The following is a 25,390-nucleotide window of genomic DNA, read 5'->3' on the forward strand; positions in this document are numbered from 1 at the left end:
TATATTCATCACATGGATGACCTCAGACTAATTCAATCACACACTCACCAATGTGCCTCTTAGATAGTGCATAACATCTGTAAGTATAGGGCATGCACAAAGTCTTCACTTCCAGTTATATCCTTCAAATATTAATTACTTCTAAATATTTTATTCAATAGTATGCAAAACATTTAGTGTATGTGGTACAAATGTGAATACTGCATGCAAACATTATTGGCAATAAACAAAAGTTGTTAAAAACTTACTCAATAAAATGGGAAACAAAATAGTCCATGTTTCCAGGTAAAACTGATAAAATCCTTTATGCTTAGCAACTAGGAATGTTGAGATCAGAGCTTTTCCCCTTTGACACTTAAATATTAATATTTTCAATAATATTTAACAAGAGATGCATTTTTACTATGATTTTCCACTCTGGGATGAAAAATCTCTGAATAATAACAGCCGTATTTATAGTCATCTTTAACTCTTGTTACATGTGCTGACTGTTTTCACACTTGCTCCCCCATACTGTACATCAAAACTATTACTTATGTGTTCACCTAAATTTTATGCTTTTGTTTCCAAAATGGAAGCACTAATAGAAGAGTGAGAAGTAGGAATCCTATTTATGTTAAAAAAATGTGAACAACTGCAATGCATACCAGTCACTAGCTAATCACAATGCTTTATGTCTGGTGAGGGAAGGCTATTATATGCAAGATACTACATTCTAAATATTAGAACCTATATATCTCAGGGGAAAAACAATTATTCCCTTTAAGTGTTGCATCATGTACTATAAAGTTCACACTCACCAATGGGAGACATGCTGTGGACAATAATGATATGTCTGAAATACCCTAACAAATGAATGTAACTGAAAGGTGTAATAAAAATACTAAGTTTCTAATGGACTAAATTAAAGAAGTTTGCAGAAATAAAGCAAAAACACAAATTTCTGACAAGTGAATGGCTCTGAAATGAGCATTTAACTTGGGACTAAAAGAACATGAAACCAAATTTGACATGAATGGCTTGTTATATGTGCAGCAGTTGAAGTCTCCGGATCTGATTGAAACTTACACAATACGAAGAGGCCTGGATAAAGTGGTCATGAAAAAGACCTATGTTTCCACTCATAGGACAGACTAGGACCCAATGACTCAGACTTAGAGTGGAAGCTGACCCTTTAGAACTGAGATAAGGAAGTATTATTAAATCTGTGGAACTCATTGCTGCAGAAGGCTGTGGAGGCTAAGTTATAGAGTGTACTTAAGACTCAGATTGACAGGTTCTTGATTGGTAAGGAAATCAACGTGTACAGGGAGAAAGCGAGAGAATGTGGTTGAGAAACATATTAACCATGATCAAATTGTGGAGCAGACTCAGTGGACCGAGCCACCCAATTCTGCTCCTCCATCTTATGGTCAAAGAAATAAACAGATCTATACAGGAAGGCTTTCAAATCACTCAAAGCTCATCCACCTAACAACTAAAAATTGGTCCCAGCCATCATTTAATATCAAAACACAAAGAACTGCCAATGCTGTAAATCAGAAACAAAATAAAAGAAATTGCTAGAAAAGCTCAGCAGGTCTGGTAGTACCTGTGGAGAGAAGTCAGAGTTAGTGTTTCGTGTCAAATGACCCTTCCTTAGAACAGGTTTGAGCAATTTTTATCATCTATTGTCTGTTGGACACATTTTACAAATATTTTTCCCTTTGTGAAGCAGATTGATCAACCTTGACATCATCGGTGCTAAGCCCAATCTTTGTACTGACATGCCATATATATTATATTACATATTTTGATGTGAAAGAACAAGTAGCTTTTAGGCCTGAAACATTTAAGCCAAGGAATACACTAGCTATGCAATCAACCTCACTATTGAGGAATCAGAACCAATGGTTCAACCAGCAGCATTATTTCCAATTGCCAATCAATGTTCTTCTATTCCATGACAGTGCTATCAAAATTCGGGTTACTCTGTCTGACTTACCTAATCCAGTAATCTCATACTGCTTCACTTTTCTTCGAAGTCGTATTGGTCCTTTTGTCCAATGCTCATCTCTATTCGTTTCATTTAATTCTCTGTTCAAATCATCTGTATCTGCTTTTCTGTAAAAAAGCTTGTAACCCTGGATCTGGACTTGATTAGAAGGTGGCTGCCATGTGACCAACAGAGAATCTACTTTTGCCTTCACTTTCATCTCTACTGGAGCAAAAGGAACTACAGCAAAGGAGAACAGGTCACTATTGTGATTACTTAAACAATGTCAAACTTATAACAGTTATCTAATAATGCGCTAGCCTCTCTGAATGTGAGATTATCCAAATTCAAGTTCTTTTATCGCATCACCCAATGCTGACTCGCCAACAATGGTTCAGGTTAAACTATACATTGAATTGAAAACATGACTACTTTAAAATCAATGGTCTCGCACCGTACTTTCTGTCACCTCCTCCAGACTTACCTATAATCCTAACATATTGGTGGTCCGCCAATTCTGGGCTTGAGCATCTCCAATTTAATTGTTTCACCACTGATTACCATGCCTTCAGCTGTCATGATTTCATGCTCTGTAATTCCTTCCCTAAACCTGTCTACCAGGCATTACTACTGTAAGATACTACTTAAAACCTACCTCCATGACCAGATTTTTGACTTTCAATTCTCATATAACATTGCTTTGTGCCAAATTTTGTTATACAATACTTGTCAAGTGCTTTGGAGCATTTTACTATGTTCGTGGTGCCATATAAATGCAAGCTATTGCTATTACAAATGACAGCTTTACTCTGAAAGTACTAAAGAGAAGTTGTGAAGAAAGGCATCTGATTTATATACGGCCGTGTTTACAGTTGTAGGGATGTTGAAGGTTTAAAAATAATTAGGTCAATCAGTCTTTCTGGAACTCTTAACTAATTGTGTCTCAGAGAGCACAGAACCCCAGAGTGTTAATGTGGAACGGTTTGTATTATGTTAGGCTTGTGACCAGGAGTGCAAACATCAAATGCCATTATTTTTGATAATCAAGGATTATTTTTTGATTTAGGAAACCTAGATATTTAACCCTGAGTAACTTGCAGATCAGGAATGAATGATTGAAAACTTGCAGATTATTAAAAGACTGAGGAAGTGCAAGCTTTCATTTTGTGACCATTCATGCCTGATGATACCACAATTGACAGCAAAGTAGTGAGAAGAATCAGTTGAGTTGAAGATTCGAGATAGTGGGCCACTTTCTTTGGATATGAAACTGTAAAATGATTGTGTTGGGAAATAGTTTAGATTATTTTTATTCATTCATAAGTTTTGGGCATCACTGGCCATCATTTGGGCATCATTATTGCCCATCCCTATCAGCCCTTGAGAAGGTAGGGCTGAGCTGCTATCTTGAACTGCTGAAGTCTTTCAAACTGTGTTCTGTACTAAAATAGCTAGATTTGTTTATTTTCTGTTTTATTAGTAAAGAACATCAGTAACCCTGTATGCTTGTGTTTCGATGAATGACCACTATGCCAAAATACAAAGGAAGATCTATTGAGCCAGGTTTCATAACTTGTCCAATAGTAACATCAGCAGCTATCATAACAATATGATCAATGAGATCACCAATCGGTAGTATGAGCCAATTTCTAATTAACAACATATCATGTACATTGTATCTTTAACAATAAAGGATACTATACTTATTCTATGGTGGGTAGTAAAGAACAACTTTACATCAGTTATGCTGAGAGAGATAAATAATGGAGTATAAATAATCCATTAATCTGAGAGAGATAAATAATGGTGTATGTATACACACATACACACACAGATTAATTTTTAAAAAATCATGTTTGAATCAATCGTCTAATGTGAAAAGAGATTATCCTTACCCATCATTAGCTTATTTCGGTCAGGGATTAGATGCTGGGTCCATTCTGATGGTGCACCATATCCTACAGTGGTGCTTGCTGCAATCCGAACTTTGTAGATTTTTTTTGATTGTACAATAGGAAGTGTGACTTGTGTCTCATTTCCATCAACTTCAATTGAATAAATCTGATCTGTTACACAAACAGAGGTAAATCCTATTAACTGTGGATGAATAAAAATAGAAAGTCTGAATTTGCAGCACAGACTCGAGTTTTACAAACTAGAAGTTTTCACATTTCCACATATATGTTCCATACATATACTTCCACAATTAAGAAACTGAACAAAGAACATAAATTCATTTGCATCACAGATTAAGCATTCGGTTCCTGAAGTGTTTAACATCAGGTCCAGGAATTTTGATAATGTTACCTAGTTTTTGACTTAGTTTTTTTAAAGGTTACTTTTAGAGGGATGGCAGTGAAGACAGTGAAATGTTCCTCTTGCAACATGTTTGAGGTGACGGATGCCATATTCTTCCCTGCTGATTACACTTGCAGGAAGTGCACCCATCTCCAGCTCCTCCAAGACCGTGTTAGGAAACTTAGATGAACTTAGGATCATTCGGGAGGCAGAGGGGGTCATAGATCGGAGCTTTAGGGAAGTAGTAACTCCAAAGATTGCAGACAGATGGATGACAGTGAGGGGGACTGGGAGGAAGCAGCCAGTGCAGGGACCCCTGCGGTTGTTCCCCTCAAGAACAAGTATACCGTTGGATACTTGTCGGGGGGACGATTTACCAGGGGTAAGCAATAGGGTTCAGGCCTCTGGCACGGAGCCTGTCCCCGTTGCTCAGAAGGGAAGGGTGGAGAAGTGCAGAGCAATATTTATTGGGGACTCGATAGTTCGGAGCACAGATAGGCGGTTTTGCGGGGGCGAGAGAGACTCACGATTGGTATGTTGCCTCCCAGGTGCAAGGGTACGTGACGTCTCTGATCGTGTTTTCTGGGTCCTTAAGGGGGAGGGGGAGCAACCCGAAGTTGTGGTCCATATTGGCACCAACGACATAGGTAGCAAGAGGAATGAGGATGTTAGGCAGGTTTTCAGGGAGCTAGGTTGGAAGCTCAGAGCCAGAACAACAGAGTTGTTGTCTCTGGTTTGTTACTCATGCCACGTGTTAGAGAGTCGAGGAATAGGGAGAGAGAACAGTTAAATGCATGGCTACAGGGATGGTGCAGGAGGAAGGGATTTCGGTATCTGGATAACTGGGGTTCTTTCTGGGGAAAGTACGGCCTCTATAAACAGGATGGTCTACACCTGAACCTGAGGGGCACCAGTATCCTTGGGGGAGGTTTGCTAGTGCTCTTTGGGGGTTTGGGGGGGGGGGGGGGGGGGAGTTTAAACTAACTCTGCAGGAGCATGGGAACCTGGACTATAGCTTTAGGGTGCAGGACCTTGAGAGTAGGGAGTTTAGGAACATGGCATCAATCTCGAAGGAGGGTGCCTGTAAACAGAAAGGTGGCTTGAAGTGTGTATACTTCAATGCGAGAAGTATACGAAATAAGGTAGGTGAACTTGCAGCACGGGTTGGTACCTGGGATTTCGATGTTGTGGCTATTACGAAGACATGGGTAGAACAGGGACAGGAATGGCTGTTGCAGGTTCCAGGGTTTAAATGTTTTAGTACGGTCAGAGGTGGGGGTAAAAGAGGGGGAGGTGTGGCATTGCTTGTCAAGGATAGTATTACAGCGGTGGAAAAGACGATGGATGAAGACTCACCATCTGAGGTAGTTTGGGCTGAGGTTAGAAATAGGAAAGGCGAAGTCACCCTGTTAGGAGTTTTCTACAGGCCTCCTAATAGTCCTAGAGACGTAGAAGAAAGAATTGCAAGGATGATCCAGGAGAGGAGTGAAAGTAATAGGGTGTTTGTTATGGGGGACTTTAACTTTCCAGATATTGACTGGGAAAGCTATAGCTCGAGTACGTTAGATGGGTCAGTGTTTGTCCAATGTGTGCAGGAGGATTTCCTGACACAATATGTAGACAGGGCAACAAGAGGTGAGGCTATACTGGATTTGGTTCCGCGTAACGAACCAGGCCAGGTATTAGAATTGGAGGTAGGTGAGCACTTCGGGGACAGTGACCACAACTCGGTGACTTTTACTCTAGTGATGGAGAGGGATAAATGTGCACTGCAGGGCAAGAGTTATAGCTGGGGGCAGGGAAATTATGATGCGGTGAGGCATGGCCTAGTATGCGTGGCTTGGAAAAGCAGGCTTCAAGGGAAGGGCACAATCGATATGTGGAGCTTGTTCAAGTAGCAGCTATTGAGTGTCCTTGATAAGTATGTACCTGTCAGGCAGGGAGGAAAAGGTCGTGTGAGGGAGCCGTGGTTTAATAAGGAATTGGAATCCCTTGCTAAAGGGAAGAGGGCAGCCTATGTAAAGATGAGGCGTGAACGTTCAATTGGGGCTATTGAGAGTTATAAGGTAGCCAGGAAGGATCTAAAGAGAGAGCTAAGAGCAGCAAGGAGGGGACATGAAAAGTCCTTGGTTGGTAGGATTAGGGAAAATCCAAAGGCTTTCCATAGGTATGTCAGGAATAAAAGAATGACTAGGGAGGAATAGGTCCAGTCAAGGATAGTAGTGGGAAGTTGTGCGTGGAGGCTGAAGAGATTGGAGAGACACTGAATGAATACTTTTCATCAGTATTCACTCAGGAACAGGACATTGTTGCCGATGTGAATATTGAGTCACAATTAATTAGAATGGTTGGCTTTGAGGTATGTAGGGAAGAAGTGTTGGAAATTCTGGAAAGGGTGAAAATAGTTAAGTCCCCTGGGCCTGATGGCATTTATCCTAGGATTCTCTGGGAAGCAAGGGAGGAGATTGCAGAGCCATTGGCCTTGATTTTTATGTCCTCGTTATCTACAGGAATAGTGTCAGATTACTGGAGGACAGCAAATGTGGTTCTCTTGTTCAAGAAGGGGAGTAGGGATAACCTAGTAACTATAGGCCGGTGAGTCTCACTTCTGTTGTGGGCAAAATCTTAGAGAGAATTGTAAGGGACATCTGGATAGGAATAATGTGATCAAGGATAGTCAGCATGGTTTTGTGAAGGGCAGGTCGTGCCTCACAAACCTTATTGAATTCTTTGAGAAGGTGACTAAGGAGGTGGACGAGGGTAAAGCGGTAGATGTGGTGTATGTGGATTTTAGTAAGGTGTTTGATAAGGTTCCCCACGGTAGGCTACTGCAAAAAATACGGAGGTATGGCACTGAGAGTGCGTTAGAGGTTTGGATTAGGAATTGGCTGGCTGGAAGACGACAAAGGGTAGCAGTTGATGGTAAAGGTTAATCTTGGAGTGCAGTTACTAGCGGTGTTCTGCAAGGATCTGTTTTGGGACCATTACTGTTTGTCATTTTTATAAATGACTTGGAGGAGGGGCTAGAAGGTTGGGTGAGCAAGTTTGCGGATGATACTAAAGTCGGTGGAGTTGTTGACAGTGAGGAAGAATGTAGCAGATTACAGCGGGATATCGATAAGCTGCAAAGCTGGGCAAAAAGGTGGCAACAATGTAGGTAAGTGTGAAGTGATTCACTTTGGTAAGAGTAACAAGAAGATGGAGTACTGGGCTAATGGTCGGATACTTGGTAGTGTGGATGAGCAGAGGGATCTTGGTGTCTTTATGCACAGATCTCTGAAAGTTGCCACCCAGGTAAATAGTGCTGTGAGGAAGGTATATGGCGTACTGGCTTTTATTGGTCGAGAAATTGAGTTCCGGAATCCTGAGGTCATGTTGCAGTTGTATAAGACTCTGGTGCGGCCGCATCTGGAGTATTGTGCGCAGTTTTGGTCGCCATACTATAGGAAGGATGTGGAGGCACAGGAACGGGTGCAAAGGAGGTTTACCAGGATGTTGCCTGGTATGATAGGAAGATCGTATGAGGAAAGGCTGAGGCACTTGGGGCTGTTTTCATTGGAGAAAAGATGGTTTAGGGGTGACTTGATAGAGGTGTACAAGATGATTGGTACTAGTAACTATAGGCCAGTGAGTCTGACTTCAGTGGTGGGCAAAGTCTTAGAGAGAATGGTAAGGGATAAGATTTATGAACATCTGGATAGGAATAACGTGATCAAGGATAGCCAGCATGGTTTTGTGAAGGGCAGGTCGTGCCTCACAAACCTTATTGAGTTCTTTGAGAAGGTGACCAAGGAAGTGGACGAGGGTAAAGCAGTAGATGTTGTGTATATGGATTTTAGTAAGGCTTTCGATAAGGTTCCCCATGGTAGGCTAATGCTAAAACTACGGATGTATGGCATTGAGGATACATTAGAGGTTTGGATTAGGAATTGGCTGGCTGGAAGGAGACAGAGGGTAGTAGTTGATGGACTATGTTCATCTTGGAGTGCAGTTACTAGCGGTGTACCACAAGGATCTGTTTTGGGACCATTGCTTTTTGTTATCTTTATAAATGATCTAGAGGAAGGGCTTGAAAGCTGGGTAAGCAAGTTTGCGGATGACACAAAAGTCGGTGGAGTTGTGGATAGTGAGGAAGGAAGTGGTAGGTTACAGCGGGATATAGATAAGTTGCAGAGCTGGGCAGAAAGGTGGCAAATGGAATTCAATGTAGCTAAGTGTGAAGTCATTCACTTTGGTAGGAGTAACAAGAGGATGGATTACTGGGCTAATGGTAGGTTACTTGGTAGTGTGGATGAGCAGAGGGATCTTGGTGTCCATGTACACAGATCTCTGAAAGTTGCCACCCAGGTAAATAGTGCTGTGAGGAAGGCATATGGTGTACTGGGCTTTATTGGTAGAGGAATTGAGTTCCGGAGTCCTGAGGTCATGTTGCAACTGTATAAGACTCTGGTGCGGCCTCATCTGGAGTATTGTGTGCAGTTTTGGTCGCCATACTATAGGAAGGATGTGGAGGCATTGGAACGAGTGCAGAGTAGGTTTACCAGGATGTTGCCTGGAATGGTAGGAAAATCTTATGAGGAAAGGCTGAGGCACTTGGGGCTGTTCTCATTGGAGAAGAGAAGGTTTAGGGGAGATTTGATAGAGGTGTATAAGATGATTAGGGGTTTAGATAGGGTCGACACTGAGAACCTTTTACCGCTAATGGAGTCAGGTGTTACTAGGGGACACAGCTTTAAATTAAGGAGTGGTAGGTATAGGACAGATGTTAGGGGTAGATTCTTTACACAGCGAGTCGTGAGTTCATGGAATGCCCTGCCAGTAGCAGTGATGGACTCTCCCTCTTTATGGGCATTTAAACAGGCATTGGATAGGCATATGGAGGATAGTGGGCTTGGGTCAGCGCAACATCGAGGGCCAAAGGGCCTGCACTCCGCTGTATTTTTCTATGTTCTATGTTACATGGAAAACTGAATATTACATATAAATTTACTTTCTCTTGTTCATCCTTTGAGACAAAATCAAACACATTCATAAACTAATGTATACGGTAGACTCCCAGTGGGTGACTTCTATGACCAATCTGTACCAGAAGTTTCCACTATGAATAGGACAGGATACTGAAAATGAATGAGTTTGGACAAATGTTAACTTAGGATTTACTCTCCTTGTGCTTTCTCACACCTTATATAGTTTTTAAAATCTGGTTTCATCAGGTACAGTGGTCCTGGATGAGTTTCCCTCAGTGATTTGAATACTGACTTGAAGGTTGTGGAGTGCTCATGTCACTGGAGCAAAAATCAAGAACTGTGTTGAGAATTAAAATAGCTTAGAGTCATAGAGATGTACAGCATGAAAACAGACCCTTTGGTCCAACTGTCCATGCTGACCAGATATGCCAACCCATTCTAGTCACACCTGCCAGCACCTGGCCCATATCCCTCCAAACCCTTCCTATTCATATACCCATCCAAATGCCTTTTAAACGTTGCAATTATACCAGCCTCCACCACTTCCTCTGGCAGCTCATTCCATATTCGTACCAACCTCTGCGTGAAAAGGTTGCCCCTTAGGTCTCTTTTATATCTTTCCCCTCTCACCCTAAAGCTATGCCCTCTAGTTCTGGACTCCCCTATCCTAGAGAAAAGACTTTGTCTATTTATCTTATCCATGCCCCTCATAATTTTGTTAACCTCTATAAAGACACCCCTCAATCTCCGAGGCTCCAGGGAGAACAGCCCCAATCTGTTCAGCCTCTCCCAATAGCTCATATCCTCCAACCTTGGCAACATCCTTGTAAATCTTTTCTGAAACCTTTCAAGTTTCACATCTTTCCAATAGGAAGGAGACCAGAACTGCATGCAATATTCCAACAGTGGCCTAACCAACGTCCTGTACAGCTGCAACATGACCTCCCAACTCCTGTAACTCAATACTCTGACCGATAAACGAAAGCATACCAAACACCTTCTTCACTATCCTATCTACCTGCGACTCCACTTTCAAGGAGTTATGAACCTGCACTCCAAGGTCTCTTTGTTCAGCAACACTCCCTAGGACATTACCATTAAGTGTATAAGTTCTGCTAAGATTTGCTTCCCTGAAGTGCAGCACCTCGCATTTATCTGAATTAAACTCCATCTGCCACTTCTCAGCCCACTGGCCCATCTGGTCAAGATTCTGTTGTAATCTGAGGTAACCCTCTTTGCTGTCCACCACACCTCCAATTTTGGTGTCATCTGCAAAATTACTAACCATATTCTTATGCTCACATCCAAATCATTTATGTAAAATGACAAAAAGTAGTGGACCCAGCACCAATCCTTGTGGCACTGGTCACAGGTCTCCAGTCTGAAAAACAACTCTTCACCACCCCCCTCTATCTTTGAGCCAGTTCTGTATCCGAATGGGTAGTTCTCCCTGTATTCCATGAGATCTAACCTTGCTAATCAGTCTCCCATGGGGAACCTTGTCGAACGCCTTCCTGAAGTACATATAGATCACATCTACTGCTCTGCCCTCATCAATCCTCTTTGTTACTTCTTCAAACAACTCAATCAAGTTTGTGAGACATGATTTCCCATGCACAAAGCTATGCTGACTATCCCTAATCGGTCCTTGCCTTTCCAAATACACGTACATCCTGTCCCTCAGGATTCCTCCAACAACTTGCCCACCACTGACGTCAGGCCCACCGGTCTATAGTTCCCTGGCTTGTCCTTACCACCTTTCTTAAACAGTGACGCCACATTAAGCAACCTCCAGTCTTCCGGCACACCTCAACTGTGACTATCGACGATACAAATTTCTCGGCAAGAGGCCCAGCAATCACTTCCCTAGCTTCCCACAGAGTTCTAGGGTACACCTGATCAGGTCCTGGGCATTTAGCCACTTTTATGCATTTCAAGACATCCAGCGCTTCCTCCTCTGTAATATGGGCATTTATCAAGATATCACTTTTTATTTCCTTACATTCTATGTCTTCCATGTCCTTTTCCACAGTAAATACTGAACTGATGCAAAATACTCATTTAGTATCTCCCCCATTTTCTGCGGCTCCACACAAAGGCCGCCTTGCTGATCATTGAGGGCCCTATTCTCTCCCTAGTTACCCTTTTGTCCTTAATGTATTTGTAAAAACCCTTTTGATTCTCCTTAATTCTATTTGCTAAAGCTATCTCATGTCTGCGTTTTGCCCTCCTGATTTCCCTCTTAAGTATACTCCTACTTCCTTTATACTCTTCTAAGGATTCACTCGATCTACCTTGTCTATACCTGACATATGCTTCCTTCTTTTTCTTAACCGAACCCTCAATTTCTTTAGTCACCCAGCATTCCCTCTACCTACTAGCCTTTTCTTTCACCCTAACAGGAATATACTTTCTCTGGATTCTCATTATCTCATTTCTGAAGGCTTCCCATTTTCAGCCGTCCATTTACCTGCGAACATTTGTCCCCCAGTCAGCTTTTAAAAGTTCTTGTCTAATACCATCAATTTGTATAACATACTTCTGTTTATTGTTAAAGTAAATCTGCATGCTCTGGGCACATGGGTATGAATCCCACCATGTCAGATAGTGAACTCTGAATTCATTAACTGAAACTGGAGTAAAAAGCTGGCCTAATGATGACTATGTAACCCTGATCACTACTGATTATCATAAAACCCATCTGTTTCATTAATGTCCTTTAGAGGGGATATTTAGAAATCTGCCATTCTCAGTTAGTCTAGCCCACGTGACCCAGATCCATGACAATGTGACTGACTCTTTACTGCTTTCTGGCAATTAGGGCTGGGCAACATCTTTGGCCTTACCATCAGTGCATTCATCCTCGGAACAAATAATTTTAAAAAGTCAATTCCTTAAAACTAAAGCCTTCAGCGTGTCCTTGTACCGTTTATTTTGACCACCATAAAAACACAGCATAATCTCAAGTTCTCCACAGAAGATTCATTTGATAAGCAATGGGTTAATTACTGTACTGAAGTTGTTTTTAATTCATTAACAGGATATGGATGCCCCTTTCTAGACCAGCATTTATTGCCGATCCCTGGTTGCTTTTAGAAGATGGTGCTGAGGTGCTTTTTTCAATTGCTGCACCTCATGTGGATCCACAAGGTGTTAGAAGTTCCAATGAGGTATTCTGGTTCAACTATGAGACAAATTCAGTCCTGTCTGTCTCAATAAAGTGTGGATGCTTGGCAAGCAGCCTCACATGAACATGTGTGTCTAAAAACTGTGTAGAAACCAGAAGAACTGCGGATGCCATAAATCAGAAGCAAAAATAAACTGCTGGAAAAGCTAAGCAGGTCTGGCAGTATTTGTGGAGAGAAATCGGAGTTAACATTTCAAGTCAAGTGACCCTTCCTCAGAACTGGTGACAGCTAGGAAAATGCTGGTTTGTATGCAGAAGATATGGTGGGGGGAGGGGGTAAGGAGTAAGTAATCGGTGGGGATTATGCCAAAGAGAGGTAAGAGTTGGATAGACAAAGGAGTATGGGTCATCCTCCAGCACATGGACTGCATCGGTTCAAGAGGGTATCTCACTACTATCTTCTCAAGGGTAACTATAGAAATGCTGATCAGCCAGTGACACCCATAGCCCACAAGTGAATAAAATGAAAACAAAACCTTCCCTTAACATTCCCTGACTAATCAGTGTCTCTTCAAGTACAGATATATTCTGTACGTCAAAATTCTTCGTAACAACATCCTCACCAGATAGGTTAGAGTGACTAACCTGTAGCTTCTTGGTGTTTCTCTCTCTCCCGATTTTGCAACGTAAAGATACTTACTGGGTAAAATGAAATTGCTGGCAGTAAATGTGAAGGAGACAGATGTCCTTGTGGTTATCACTCAACTACTAAACTGTCAGAAACAGGATTCTTTTCTGAATATGAGCTCTGCTCTTAGGATTCAACATTTAGTACATCCATGACACAATACGAAGTCGAGCATCCCAGCTGCTTGAGCTAACAATGGCAGGAGGATAAGAACCAACTTCACACAATAGAAGGAGCCAAGTATACAACTACATCTTGCTGTAAAGGTAGGGACAACTTGGCAAGGTAATCCCAAATTAAACATCAAATACTTTGTGATGTTAATACTGAAATATCATGCTTTGCTTGATCAAAGATCACAGTCTGAAAAAAATCAATAAAATACCATTACAATTCTGAAAACTCTAAATACCTTGTGCCTTCTATAGGCTAAATTAAATATGGTTGTCATGTTCACTGTCCAACTCATTCTGCAAGGTAAAAGAATATGTAGGCCAAGCAAATTTAAAGCAGTTTTTAATCCATATGATTAAATTAAATTTATGAGTTAATTAAACTACTGAACTTGTTTTTATTCATTAACAGAATATGGATGCCCTTTTCTAGATCAGCATTTATTGCAAATCCCCAGTTGCTTTTAGAAGGTGGTGCTGAGGTGCTTTCTTCAATTGCTGCACCTCATGTGGTGTAGGTGGATCCACAATGGTGTTAGAAGTTCCAACATTTTGACTCAGCATTAGCTTTGCAGTTGCAAGGCAGCATGGTGTGTCACTTGAGGGAAACTAGCAGGTGGTGGTATTCCCATGTGATCTGTTACCCTTGACAGTGTAGTTGATACAGCGTGGATTTAGAGGGTACAATCAAGGGAGCTTTGGTATGTTGTTGCAGAGAATCTTGTAGATAGTACACTGAAGCTACTGTATATAGTGGTGCAGAGAGCAAATGTTGAACATCCAACCAAGTGGTCTGCATTGCCCTGTACGGTGTCAAGTTCCTTAACTATTGTTGACTGCACTCATCAGGCCAGTGCATAATATTCCATGACACTTCTGACTTGTGCCTTTTAGACTGTGCACAGGCTTTGAGGAGCCAGGCAGTGAATTACTCACCACAGAATTCCTAACCTCTTCATTGTTCTCTCAGCCACATTATTTATACAGTTAGCCTAGTTCAGCTTCTGGTCAATGGTAACCCCCAGGATGTTAATAGTGGTGACTCAACAATGATAATGCTACTAATTGTCAAGAACCAGTCATCAGATTCTCTCTTTTTGGAAATAGTCACTGTTTGTCACTTAGGTGGCATGGACATTACTTCCCTGTAATCCCTAATGGGTTTCTTTATCCATGCATAACCTAAGTTGATGGTATTTGGGATATTTTTGTCCATTTAATGGGTAGAAGAAACATAACCCAGCCTGCTCAGTGACGGGAAATCATGTTATGAATATGTACCTAAAACATCCAGTATAATTCAAACATTAGTACTGAGATCCTGCAAGGAAGTTTCAATTCAGTTCAATACAGTGGCAGCATAGTTCAAAGTCCAAAGATACTCACAATTGCTTTTAGCATATTCTCAGTATTTTATCTGAGTCAGTGAGAGTAATGTTCTAATCCCTAGCAGCGAATGTAGAATTAAACTAGCAATACAAAGCAATCAAAACAAGATAATTAGTAGCACGGAACTGAAAGATAAGAAGCAAAGCTAATTAAACCAAAAAAAAATCACTCTGGGATAGCATTGTTGTCACGCAATCAAGCTTATAATCTGGAGGCCTGAATTAATATTTTGAAGACAAATTCAAATCCTGCCACGGCGGCTGGGGAATTTATATTCAATTAATTTGGAATTTAAAAATGATATTCATAACTGTAACTGTGAAAGCACAGAACTGTAGTTAAAAACTTATCTCGCTCATTAATTGCTTTTTCAGCAAGGAAGTCTGCCACCTTATCCAGACTGGCCTATATATGACTTCAGAACAATGCTAAGGCTGATTGGCTTGATTGTTGTGGGGAAGCTACAAACATTCTTCTATTAGCCAAGCATTGCAAATATTTAATTAGTTGTGCTAACAAAGGTGCATATACCTGGAATAGGTATTACAAAGCTCCCTGCAAAAAGAGTATAAAAATAGGGGTGCATCACTGAGGAATTGTCATTTTCCAAGTGACAGCCTTTGTCACAGGATTCTTGCTGGGACAGTGTGCTAGGAATTGCCACTTGCAGGAAAGTTAGGATTTGCTTAGTACACTGGCAATTGACAGGCATTTATGTTGGGTTGAGGGCTCATCATAAGAATCAAGTTGCAAGTTGAGTAATTGTCAGTCTGCGGAATGCAGGAAGAATTTAGCAATTGGGCCATAGTAATTATTGAGTAATCAAAATAAACACTTTATATTTTCAAACCGTAAAAGTGTCAGAATTCTGTCACAAGTCAATCAAGCAAGGACTACTTACCTCCCTTTAAAGTGCAGTAATCAATGCGATACTTGGTTATTTTACCATGGCTGAGCTCTGGAGAAAGAGGAAGCCATGATACCCGTATATTAGACAAGGTGGGAATTGACAACGACAGTTGAGGAGCAGTACTTGGGACTGTTGACAGATTCAACAAAAAAGTAATGACAATTAGAATATCAGGACTTAAGGCAGCAATTCACAGAATATATTTATGTAAACAATGAACCAGAAATCAATTCCAACAACAATTCAAAGTCAATTATTGCATAAAGTTTCCATATTCTCTTCAATATACTTGAATACATCAAAGCCAATCCATAGGGTAATAATACCCCATCTCCAGCTACAGGGAAAGAAAACCTCAACACCTAAACGATCATTTAACAGAAGACCAAAATACTCATAATTAATTATTCCAAACTGCCCAGTCAATATGTTAAATGTACCTTAAAGATGTAGAAGATGAAAACAAAACCTTAGGTTGTGACAGAAGGGGAATTTAACAACTTCAAAACGTTGTCTTTCGAACCCACGTTCAAATCCCACCAGCTCCAATGTAACAGGTTAAGTACAGAAAAAAAGGACTTGGTTTTTGGAGATGCCCTCCTTGTCCTTCCACGTCGCGTGGAGGGGTGTCCTCATGAGCTGGTGCTTTACACCATCCATTTCTCCTCCTTTGGCAGTGCTCAGGCACGCTTGGCCAGTGGGTGACAGGGATCATGACTGGAGGACTCTCTATACAGGAGTCCTAACTGTGCAACTGCAGGTTAAGTTTGTTTCTGGACTCCCAAACAAACTGTATATTTTATAGTGTTGTGGATTCAGAGGACCATGAGTAGTTAGTTTTGGGAGATTGCACCCCATGTTTAATTTTTTTTTTAAAAACTTATTATTGTTCTTTTGGTTGTATTCACCTCCACCTTCTGATCTTTCTGCTTCAATGCAGAAGGTAGCAGGCAAGACAGATGACTTCCACTTGGGTCTCTGCCTGGGGCAGGCTAAAATAACCATTAACAGGTCCAGGCAGCAGACCATGCAGCAGGTCATAGTTGCTGACTGCCTGCCTCTCCTCAACTGCTGCATTCATGCATGGATGTCCTTTAGAGGGAACAAAGAACACACAATACCCTAGAGGCATTTAGAGAAATGCGTGCACTGCATGGATTGGTGCGTTATTTCCCTTGCTAACTCCATTTTAATTTAGTCTTTTCCATCACTTCCTATCCTCCCTTGCTTTTATTGTTGATGGGCAGTACTTGTTAATTGGTACTGCTTAGTTGTTTTATTTAGTTAATTTGATGGTGGATTTCCAAACAAAAAAAAGGCTGGATTCTCACTTGCTCCAGAGGTGTAATAACACATCTGGACAGGTTGATCCGAAAAATAGCTGGATTCTCAAGAGCTTCTGTAGTGCAGTTGTAGTCTCCCTACCTCTGAGTTGAAGGCCCTTAGTCATATCCTACCAGCTACAGAGATGCGTCATAATGTGACTCAACAGATTGATCTAAAGTATCAAGCAAAATATCAACTGCAAAATATGTCCTAATGTGTCCAAACAGGTTAAATCAATGTTCCCTCTAATTTTAGTTATTCCAGCACAGACTTTCAAGTACTATGCACAGAATATGTAAACCAGTGTTGATGTCATACAGCAGAGAACAATGGAGTGCACATAAGGATTTTTCAGCTACTGTACTGATTAAAGGGAAGATTGGTGGAAACCAGCGTGTGTGATAAATGATCAATTCCAGAGCATGGTGACCCAGATTTTGCAATGAACTGTGAAACATTAATTTTCAGGGCATATAGAGAGACCAAATTAATACTTCAGATCATCTGAACCTGGAGGATAACTGACCTGAAGCATTAATATTTCCTCTCTCTGCAGATCCTTCAGACCTGTTGAGCATCTATGTTTTGTTTTAAAGCCTGAATAAACAAATCCTATATCATAAAAGTAATCAAGATTCTTCATGCCATAAATCTATACAGACTGCAATAGGGAAGCCTTAATTTTTTTTGTCCACTTTAGTACACAACTATCACATATATAACAGCTACTTTATATCCTTCCATTTAATGCAATGCTGAGAATGAGTGAGATATTTGTACAGAGAAGGGAAACCCGGGCAAATCTCTGTATTTAAGTAAATTTGCATCTGCTGCAAGTAATTGCTTGCTTTATTCTTCATTAACCTGAGTGCTGATGACTGTGTTTACTTCAAAATCCAGGTCAGAATCTAAGTTAACACTTAATCGCAATATTGAACAAGTGCCATGCTCTTATGTAAATTTAGCATTGGACATTAAACTAAAGGTCCCATCCAACCTCAAATGGATGTCTATTTGTATTATTGATAAAATATCTATTTTTCCAAAAGCATTTTAAATTAATTTCACATAATCAATTGCTCTCTGTCTCCATAAAATTAGACAGATAGATAATAAGCTAAGGACGATGCCCTCCACCGCATCTCCTCCACTTCCCGCTCCTCCGCCCTTGAGCCCCACCCCACCAACCTCCATATACAGCATATCATCCGCCGTCATTTCCGCCACCTCCAAATGGACCCCACCACCAGGGATATATTTCCCTCCCCTCCCCTATCAGCGTTCCGCAAAGACCACTCCCTTTGTGACTCCCTCGTCAGGTCCACACACCCCCCACCAACCCAACCTCCACTCCCGGCACCTTCCCCTGCAACCGCAGGAAATGCAAAACTTGTGCCCACACCTCCTCCCTTACCTCTCTCCAAGGCCCCAAGGAATCTTTCCATATCCGCCAAAAATTCACCTGCACCTCCACACACATCATCTATTGCATCCGCTGCACCCGATGTGGCCTCCTCTATATTGGGGAGACGGGCCGCCTACTTGCGGAACGTTTCAGGGAACACCTCTGGGACGCCCGGACCAACCAACCCAACCACCCCGTGGCTCAACACTTTAACTCTTCCTCCCACTCCACCAAGGACATGCAGGTCCTTGGACTCCTCCATCGCCAGAACATAACAACACGACGATTGGAGGAAGAGCGCCTCATCTTCCGCCTGGGAACCCTCCAACCACAAGGGATGAACTCAGATTTCTCCAGTTTCCTCATTTCCCCTTCCCACAGCTTGTCTCAGTCGATTCCCTCAAACTCAGCACCGCCCTCCTAACCTGCAATCTTCTTCCTGACCTCTCTGCCCCCACCCCACTCCAGCCTATCACCTTCACCTTGACCTCCTTCCACCTATCACATCTCCATCGTCCCTCCACCCTACCTTTTATCTTAGCCTGCTGGACACACTTTCCTCATTCCTGATGAAGGGCTTATGCCCGAAACGTCGAATTCCCCGTTCCTTGGATACTGCCTGACCTACTGCGCTTTAACCAGCAACACATTTTCAGCTCTGATCGCCAGCATCTGCAGACCTCACTTTTTACTACAATAAGTTAAGTTTATTCAGGTTCCTTCAAATAGTCTGTTAATTAGGGTTGGGTTCCTTCTCAGAATATGGGTCAGTCCTGAATTATCAGTATATAAAGGCAAACATACAATGGGTCAATTCATCAGCACTTGTCCTTTTATTTGCATGATTCTGTACTTAGTTAACTATCGGTGCATTTTTGTAATCTTATTTGAAGAGAGAAACTTACATATTCCGAGAAAGTGCTTCATTACGATTTGATAAAGGTAACCTTTATGCATGCACCTTTCAACACCTTGACAGGATCAGACCATTGGATATGATAAATGTTCATCATTTTTAGAAGAACAATGCAAATACATTACCCATAGTCCTTACCATCTTCCATAGTTTGCACAATCACAGAACGAGAGGTCCGACTGGCACCAAGTTGGGAGTAAGCAACAACATAAAAGGTATAATTAGTGTTTGGTTGCAAGTCTTTTACTTGAAGGTCTGTAGTGTCATTATTCACTGCAAACTGGTATTCAACATTGTTTGTACCTGCAGAAAAGATACCATGTAACCAGGGATTGAACTTATCAATGAGGAATAGCAAATATTATAAACACAAATGAACTATAATATTGAACTGCATTTGAACTACTTGAGTTTCAGTTTGTAATTTGGTTTAGCATGAACCTGAGATATATGTGAACCTTACAGTAAATTGTTAAATACACTGAACAACAATGGGAAGAGAACTGGATAGAAATTTTCATTCACCAAAATGACACTTTGTTAGCATATCTACCAGGTTGATGATTGATTCCATCTTAATATTACATGCAAACTTAACAATTCTTTAATTTTCCAAAAAAGTCTTTTTATTAAAATTATTTCTTTTTACTTCCACTTCTTTTTACAATTACATGTAAAAAGTTCAACCAATCACTCTATTGTATTAAGTTACCACAGGATCAAGGCTTTTAGATCTGAATAAACATAGCCAATATCAAACTGTCAGCGTTACTATTTCGATAGTACTGTGTGCTCTGACTTCTATGACAGTTAAGGTAAACACAATTTCTACTATATACTTGATATATATTGTTTCTTGTTAACTGGATCCAACATAGCATCTTGGCATGAATAGCCCATTGCAGTAATTACACTTCAATTCCACTTTTTACAGATAGGTTTTGCAGAATATATGAAAATTAATTATACAAAGTAGTGTTTAATTGGACAAACAATACATCTATTGAAGTACTTCATTCTTCAAACATGGTTCTCCTATGTTCTAGTGCCCAAGAATATCCCTTTAGCATTAGGAGGACAACAAACTGACACTTGAAGCAATTCAATAGCACAGCTAATTGGATAAACTAACAGCACCCAGTGCCTGGTAATCTACTTGAAAGCTTAATATTTACCTTGGCTTTATAGAAGTAACCTTTAAAATGCCCCAGATATCTAAGAACTAATTTGTTGGTTTCAGAAAAGTTAATACTATAACCTGACTGTTTTATGCACAGACCAAACACAAAATAAATTTTGAGCACTTACCTACTGCCTTTTGATAGTGAAGGGAAAATCCAATAATCTGTTCACTGTTGTGTTCAGGACGCTCCCAAGATACTAAGATTGAAGTACTTGATAAAGGTGCAGCAGACACGCTTTTGGGAGCACTCGGCAAACCCTCTCGAATTGTCACAGCAAGTTTGGCTGTAGTGCATGCCATTCCAAGACTATTCTCTGCAATACACTGGTAGTAAGCAGCATCCTCCAGTCCAATTTGGTTAATCACTAAACTGCCACTGCTCTGGATCTTCACACGTCCATTGGACATAACGTCCTCTCCGTTTTTCAGCCAGCGAATTCTAGGAGTAGGTTCACCTTCAGATTTACAGGCAAATCTAGCAGTGCTAGCTCGAATCCGAGAGATGGTCTCAGGAAATTGTGTAATCATTGGTGGGGCTGAAAAAACATGAATGGAATTTCATAAACTTTTTCCAAACACGAGTTAGAAATGTTAACATTCCATTGTAGATTCACAGAATAATCTTTCTTTCTAAAGTTTCCAATGTCAAAATAGCAGCACTATGTCAAATCTTCATTTATGTATAGAACTCTGGAATAAAATGGGGAACATAAGCAGTTAAAAAAACATGATTGTATTTTTCATTAACATGCATTACAACAATTTATTTTTTGAACGCCAATTTTCAAAATAGGCTGCATCTAACAAAATGGGAAAATATTAGAATGAATTGTAAAATTTAACTCAAACACAAGCAGCTTTCTTTAGAACATAATGAGTATATTTATATACATCAACTCACCATGCATTTGACTCTGGGCTAACATATTTCATACAACTGAAATTAAATTGTGCTTTACATAATAGCATACAAATGCAAACTCAAACAAACCCAGCACTCGTAACTCGGCAGCAGCAGTGACAAACTGTCGTGTCCGGGGTTTATTAGCACGGCAGACATATACGCCAGAATGATATTGCTGAGCATGTGCAATCATAAGGTTTGCCCTTCCAACTACGATGACATCTGTAGCAATGGGTTTACCATCTACACAAAAGAAAATTGTAGTTGGTTAGTTACTGACAAAGCAGTTTATTCCACAACTTGTTGAAATAAGCTACTGCAATAGACAACAATGATCAATTGCCAATTCCAAATATCTGACATCATGGAAGATTAAATGCGATATTAAAATCAGTTAGCTCATTTAATGTTCTGATATTTTCAACAGGAAAACACAACAAAAAGTATTAAATGAAAGAGAGAAACACCCTTCTCCCCAGGTAGCAACTGAAAGCATACCTACATCAAAAAGAAAAAAATGATCTATGATGATCTTACTCACATTACCACTTCATGTCATCAAAACATTACATACTACTGAATAAAATTGCTTTTGAACTGCATAACTGTTACCCAGACAGTGAAAAATATTGCTGGAAATCACTGCAACATTGCAATAATTCTCAAATAAGCATCACATTATTTTATCTTAAGGACACAAGCTTCATATAGGAATTATTTGAAAAGATAACTGGACAAGGAAAAACAGAATTCCACAGACGTGACTGTTGTCTCATGTTATCCAAGTAGCATTGGCCTCTACTTATGTCAAATAACAAAAACGAACAAAGAAAATTAAAGCACAGGAGCAAGCCACTTGGCCCTCCAAACCTGCGTTGATCCAGATCCTCTATCTAAACCTGTTGCCTAATTTTCTAAGCTTCTGTATCCCTCTTCTTCCTGCTCATTCATGTACAGATACAACTCAAATGACACTATCGTGGCCACCTCTACCATCTCCGCTGGCAATGCTTTCCAGGCACCCACCACCCTCAAACTTCTCCCCTCTCACCTGAATTCATGACGCCTAGTAATTGAGTCCCCCATTCTGGGAAAAAAAGTTTCTTGCTATCTACCCTGTCTATACCCCTCATGATTTTGTAGACCTCAATCAGGTCCCTCCTCAACCTGTCTTTCAAATGAAAATAATCTTAATCTACTCAACCTGTCTTCATAGCTAACACCCTCCATACCAGGCAACATCCTGGTGAACCTCCTCTGCACTTTCTACAAAGCATCCAAACCCTTTTGGTAATTTATGCAGTACTCCAAATGTGGCTGAACTAAGTCCTATACAACTGTTGAATGACCTGCCAACTTTTGAACGGAACACCCCGCCTGATGAAGGAAGGCATGCTGTATGCCTTCTTGACCACCCTATTGACCTGTGTTGCCACCTTCAGGATACAATGGACCTGACCACCTAGATCTCTCCATACATTATCTTTTCCCAGAGTGTTTCCATTCACTGTATAGTTCGTTCTTGAATTGGATCTTCCAAAATGCATCACCTCGCATTTGCCCGGATTGAACTCCATCTACCATTTCTCTGTCCAACTCTCCAAATCTATCTTTATTGTGCTGATTCTCTGACAGTCCCCTCCAATATCTGCTACTCCACCAATCTTAGTTTCATCTGCAAACTTGCTAATCAGATCACCTATACCTTCCTCCAGATCCGTCTATTTCATTCATGCCGATAGTAAGGCGGCAATTATTTATTGGACGTAAAAGTTGCATTTGCATCCATGCTTTGTGTATTTAAATAATAGATAAAAATAAAATGCAGAATTGTCTTATTGCATTTACTGGAGTAAGCAGCAATATCTTCAAAATATATTTGTATTTGAACATCATTTGTTAAAACTCAGGATGACATATACTTTTAACTGGCAGGTTCTAAGAATATTACCTTTCAGCAAGAATAAACATTTTAATTTTCTGGGCACAATTGTTAGGGAGAAGTACAGAGTTATCAGCAGCTATTACGTAAGTTATTCTGGCAGTTATGTAGTTAACTTAGTGTTGCAATGTATGCCCAGGATCATGTTACATGACTCCAGTAACAGGTAATGGTAGTGCACTGTGATAGGTTAGTTAAATCACTGAGAGATGAGCTAATGCTGAAGATGATGGTGTTGTAAAGTGATAGGTTAAGCTGTGATGAAAACAACCAGTGTGACAGATGACGATTAGTTTAGAAAGACAAAGAAAGCCAGCATGATTGGCTATGCTAATATTATCCAATAAGTACGGGACCAACAAATTGTCTAAACTGGAGGAGAACAAAGAGCTTGTGGGGAGATAGGGAAGACATTTTGTTGGCTCCCCCAGCTTTTATTTTGCAAGATTAAAGTTTAATTTTATAAAGGATTTCCTGTATCTCCTGGTAATTTTTTATAAAACATTCAGTGATTCTTCCACAACACTATTCAACATAAATCGTGATTTTACAAATCAGGAATTGAGTTGATGAGGCTTTTTGCAGTTGGGTTAACCTTCAATGCCTACACTTTTGATTGGCTGGACAAAAGTTTTTAATTGACATTTGACTAACTAAACTTAAATTAATAACAGAGTCATAGAGATGTACAGCACAGAAACAGACCCTTCGGTCCAAGCCGTCCATGCCGACCAGCTATCCCAACCCAATCTAGTTCCACCTGGCAGCACCCGGCCCATATCCCTCCAAACCCTTCCTATTCATATACCCATCCAAATGCCTCTTAAATGTTGCAATTGTACCAGCCTCCACCACTTCCTCTGGCAGCTCATTCTATACACACACCACCCTCTGTGTGAAAAAGTTGCCCCTCAGGTCTCTTTTATATCACACTAAACCTATGCCCTCCAGTTCTGGACTCCCCCACCCCGGGGGAGACTTTGCCTAGTTACCCTATCCATGTCCCTCACAATTTTGTAAACCTCTATAAGGCCACTTCTCAGCCTCCGACACTCCAGGGAAAACAGCACCAGCCTGTTCAGCCTCTCCCTATAGCTCAAATCCTCCAACCCTGGCAACATCCTTGTAAATCATTTCTGAACCCTTTCAAGTTTCACAACATCCTTCCGACAGGAAGGAGACCAGAATTACACACAGTATTCCAACAGTGGTCTAACTAATGACCTGTACAGCCGAAACATGACCTCCCAACTCCTGTACTCAATACTCTGACCAATAAAGGAAAGCATACCAAACGTCTTCTTCACTGTCCTATCTACCTGCAACTCCACTTTCAAGGAGTTATGAACCTACACTTCAAGGTCTCTTTGTTCAGCAACACTCCCTAGGACCTTACCATTAAGTGTGTAAGTCCTGCTAAGATTTGCTTTCCCAAAATGCAGCACCTCGCATTTATCTGAATTAAACTCCATCTGCCACTTCTCAGCCCATTGGCTCATTTGGTCAAGATCCTGTTGTAATCTGGGGTAACCTTCTTCGCTGTCCACCACACCTCCAATTTTGGTGTCATCTGCAAACTTACTAACCGTACCTCTTATGCTCATACCCAAATTATTTATGTAAATGACAAAAAGTAGAGGACCCAGCACCAATCCTTGTGGCACTCCACTGGTCACAGGCCTCCAGTCTGAAAAACAACCCTCCATCACCCGCTGTCTTCTACCTTTGAGCCAGTTATAGAACATAGAACAATACAGCACAGAACAGGCCCTTCAGCCCACGATGTTGTGCCGAACATTTATCCGAGATTAAGCAGCTATCCATGTACCTATCCAATTTCCACTTAAAGGTCACCAATGATTCTGACTCTACCACTCCCACAGGCAGCGCATTTCATGCTCCCACCACTCTCTGGGTAAAGAACCTACCCCTGACGTCCCTTCCACCCTTCACCTTAAATTTATGTCCCCTTGTAACACTCTGCTGTACCCGGGGAAAAAGTCTCTGACTGTCTATCTATTCCCCTGCTCATCTTATAAACCTCCATCAAGTCACCCCTCATCCTTCGCCATTCCAATGAGAAAAGGCCTAGTACTCTCTACCTATCCTCGTACGACCTATTCTCCATTCCAGGCAACATCCTGATAAATCTCCTCTGCACCCTCTCCAAAGCTTCCACATCGTTCC

The 25,390-nt window shown here is 40.9% G+C and overlaps 1 protein-coding gene across 1 annotated transcript in view; it reads right to left on the bottom strand.

The window, feature by feature from the left end:
* igdcc4 (immunoglobulin superfamily, DCC subclass, member 4) overlaps positions 1-25,390 on the bottom strand; it is a 144,767-nt gene that overhangs the window by 33,398 nt on the left and 85,979 nt on the right. Inside the window, exons 6-11 of the mRNA XM_060852974.1 lie at positions 21,349-21,504; positions 20,483-20,893; positions 19,313-19,477; positions 15,519-15,656; positions 3,871-4,041; positions 1,985-2,215 (exon numbers count right to left, since the gene is read on the bottom strand). Of these exons, the coding sequence (XP_060708957.1) occupies positions 1,985-2,215; positions 3,871-4,041; positions 15,519-15,656; positions 19,313-19,477; positions 20,483-20,893; positions 21,349-21,504 (1,272 nt within the window). The remainder of the gene's footprint in view (positions 1-1,984; positions 2,216-3,870; positions 4,042-15,518; positions 15,657-19,312; positions 19,478-20,482; positions 20,894-21,348; positions 21,505-25,390) is intronic.

The sequence above is a fragment of the Hemiscyllium ocellatum genome, chromosome 39 (genome assembly GCF_020745735.1).
Source record: "Hemiscyllium ocellatum isolate sHemOce1 chromosome 39, sHemOce1.pat.X.cur, whole genome shotgun sequence".
Taxonomy (NCBI): Eukaryota; Metazoa; Chordata; class Chondrichthyes; order Orectolobiformes; family Hemiscylliidae; genus Hemiscyllium; species Hemiscyllium ocellatum.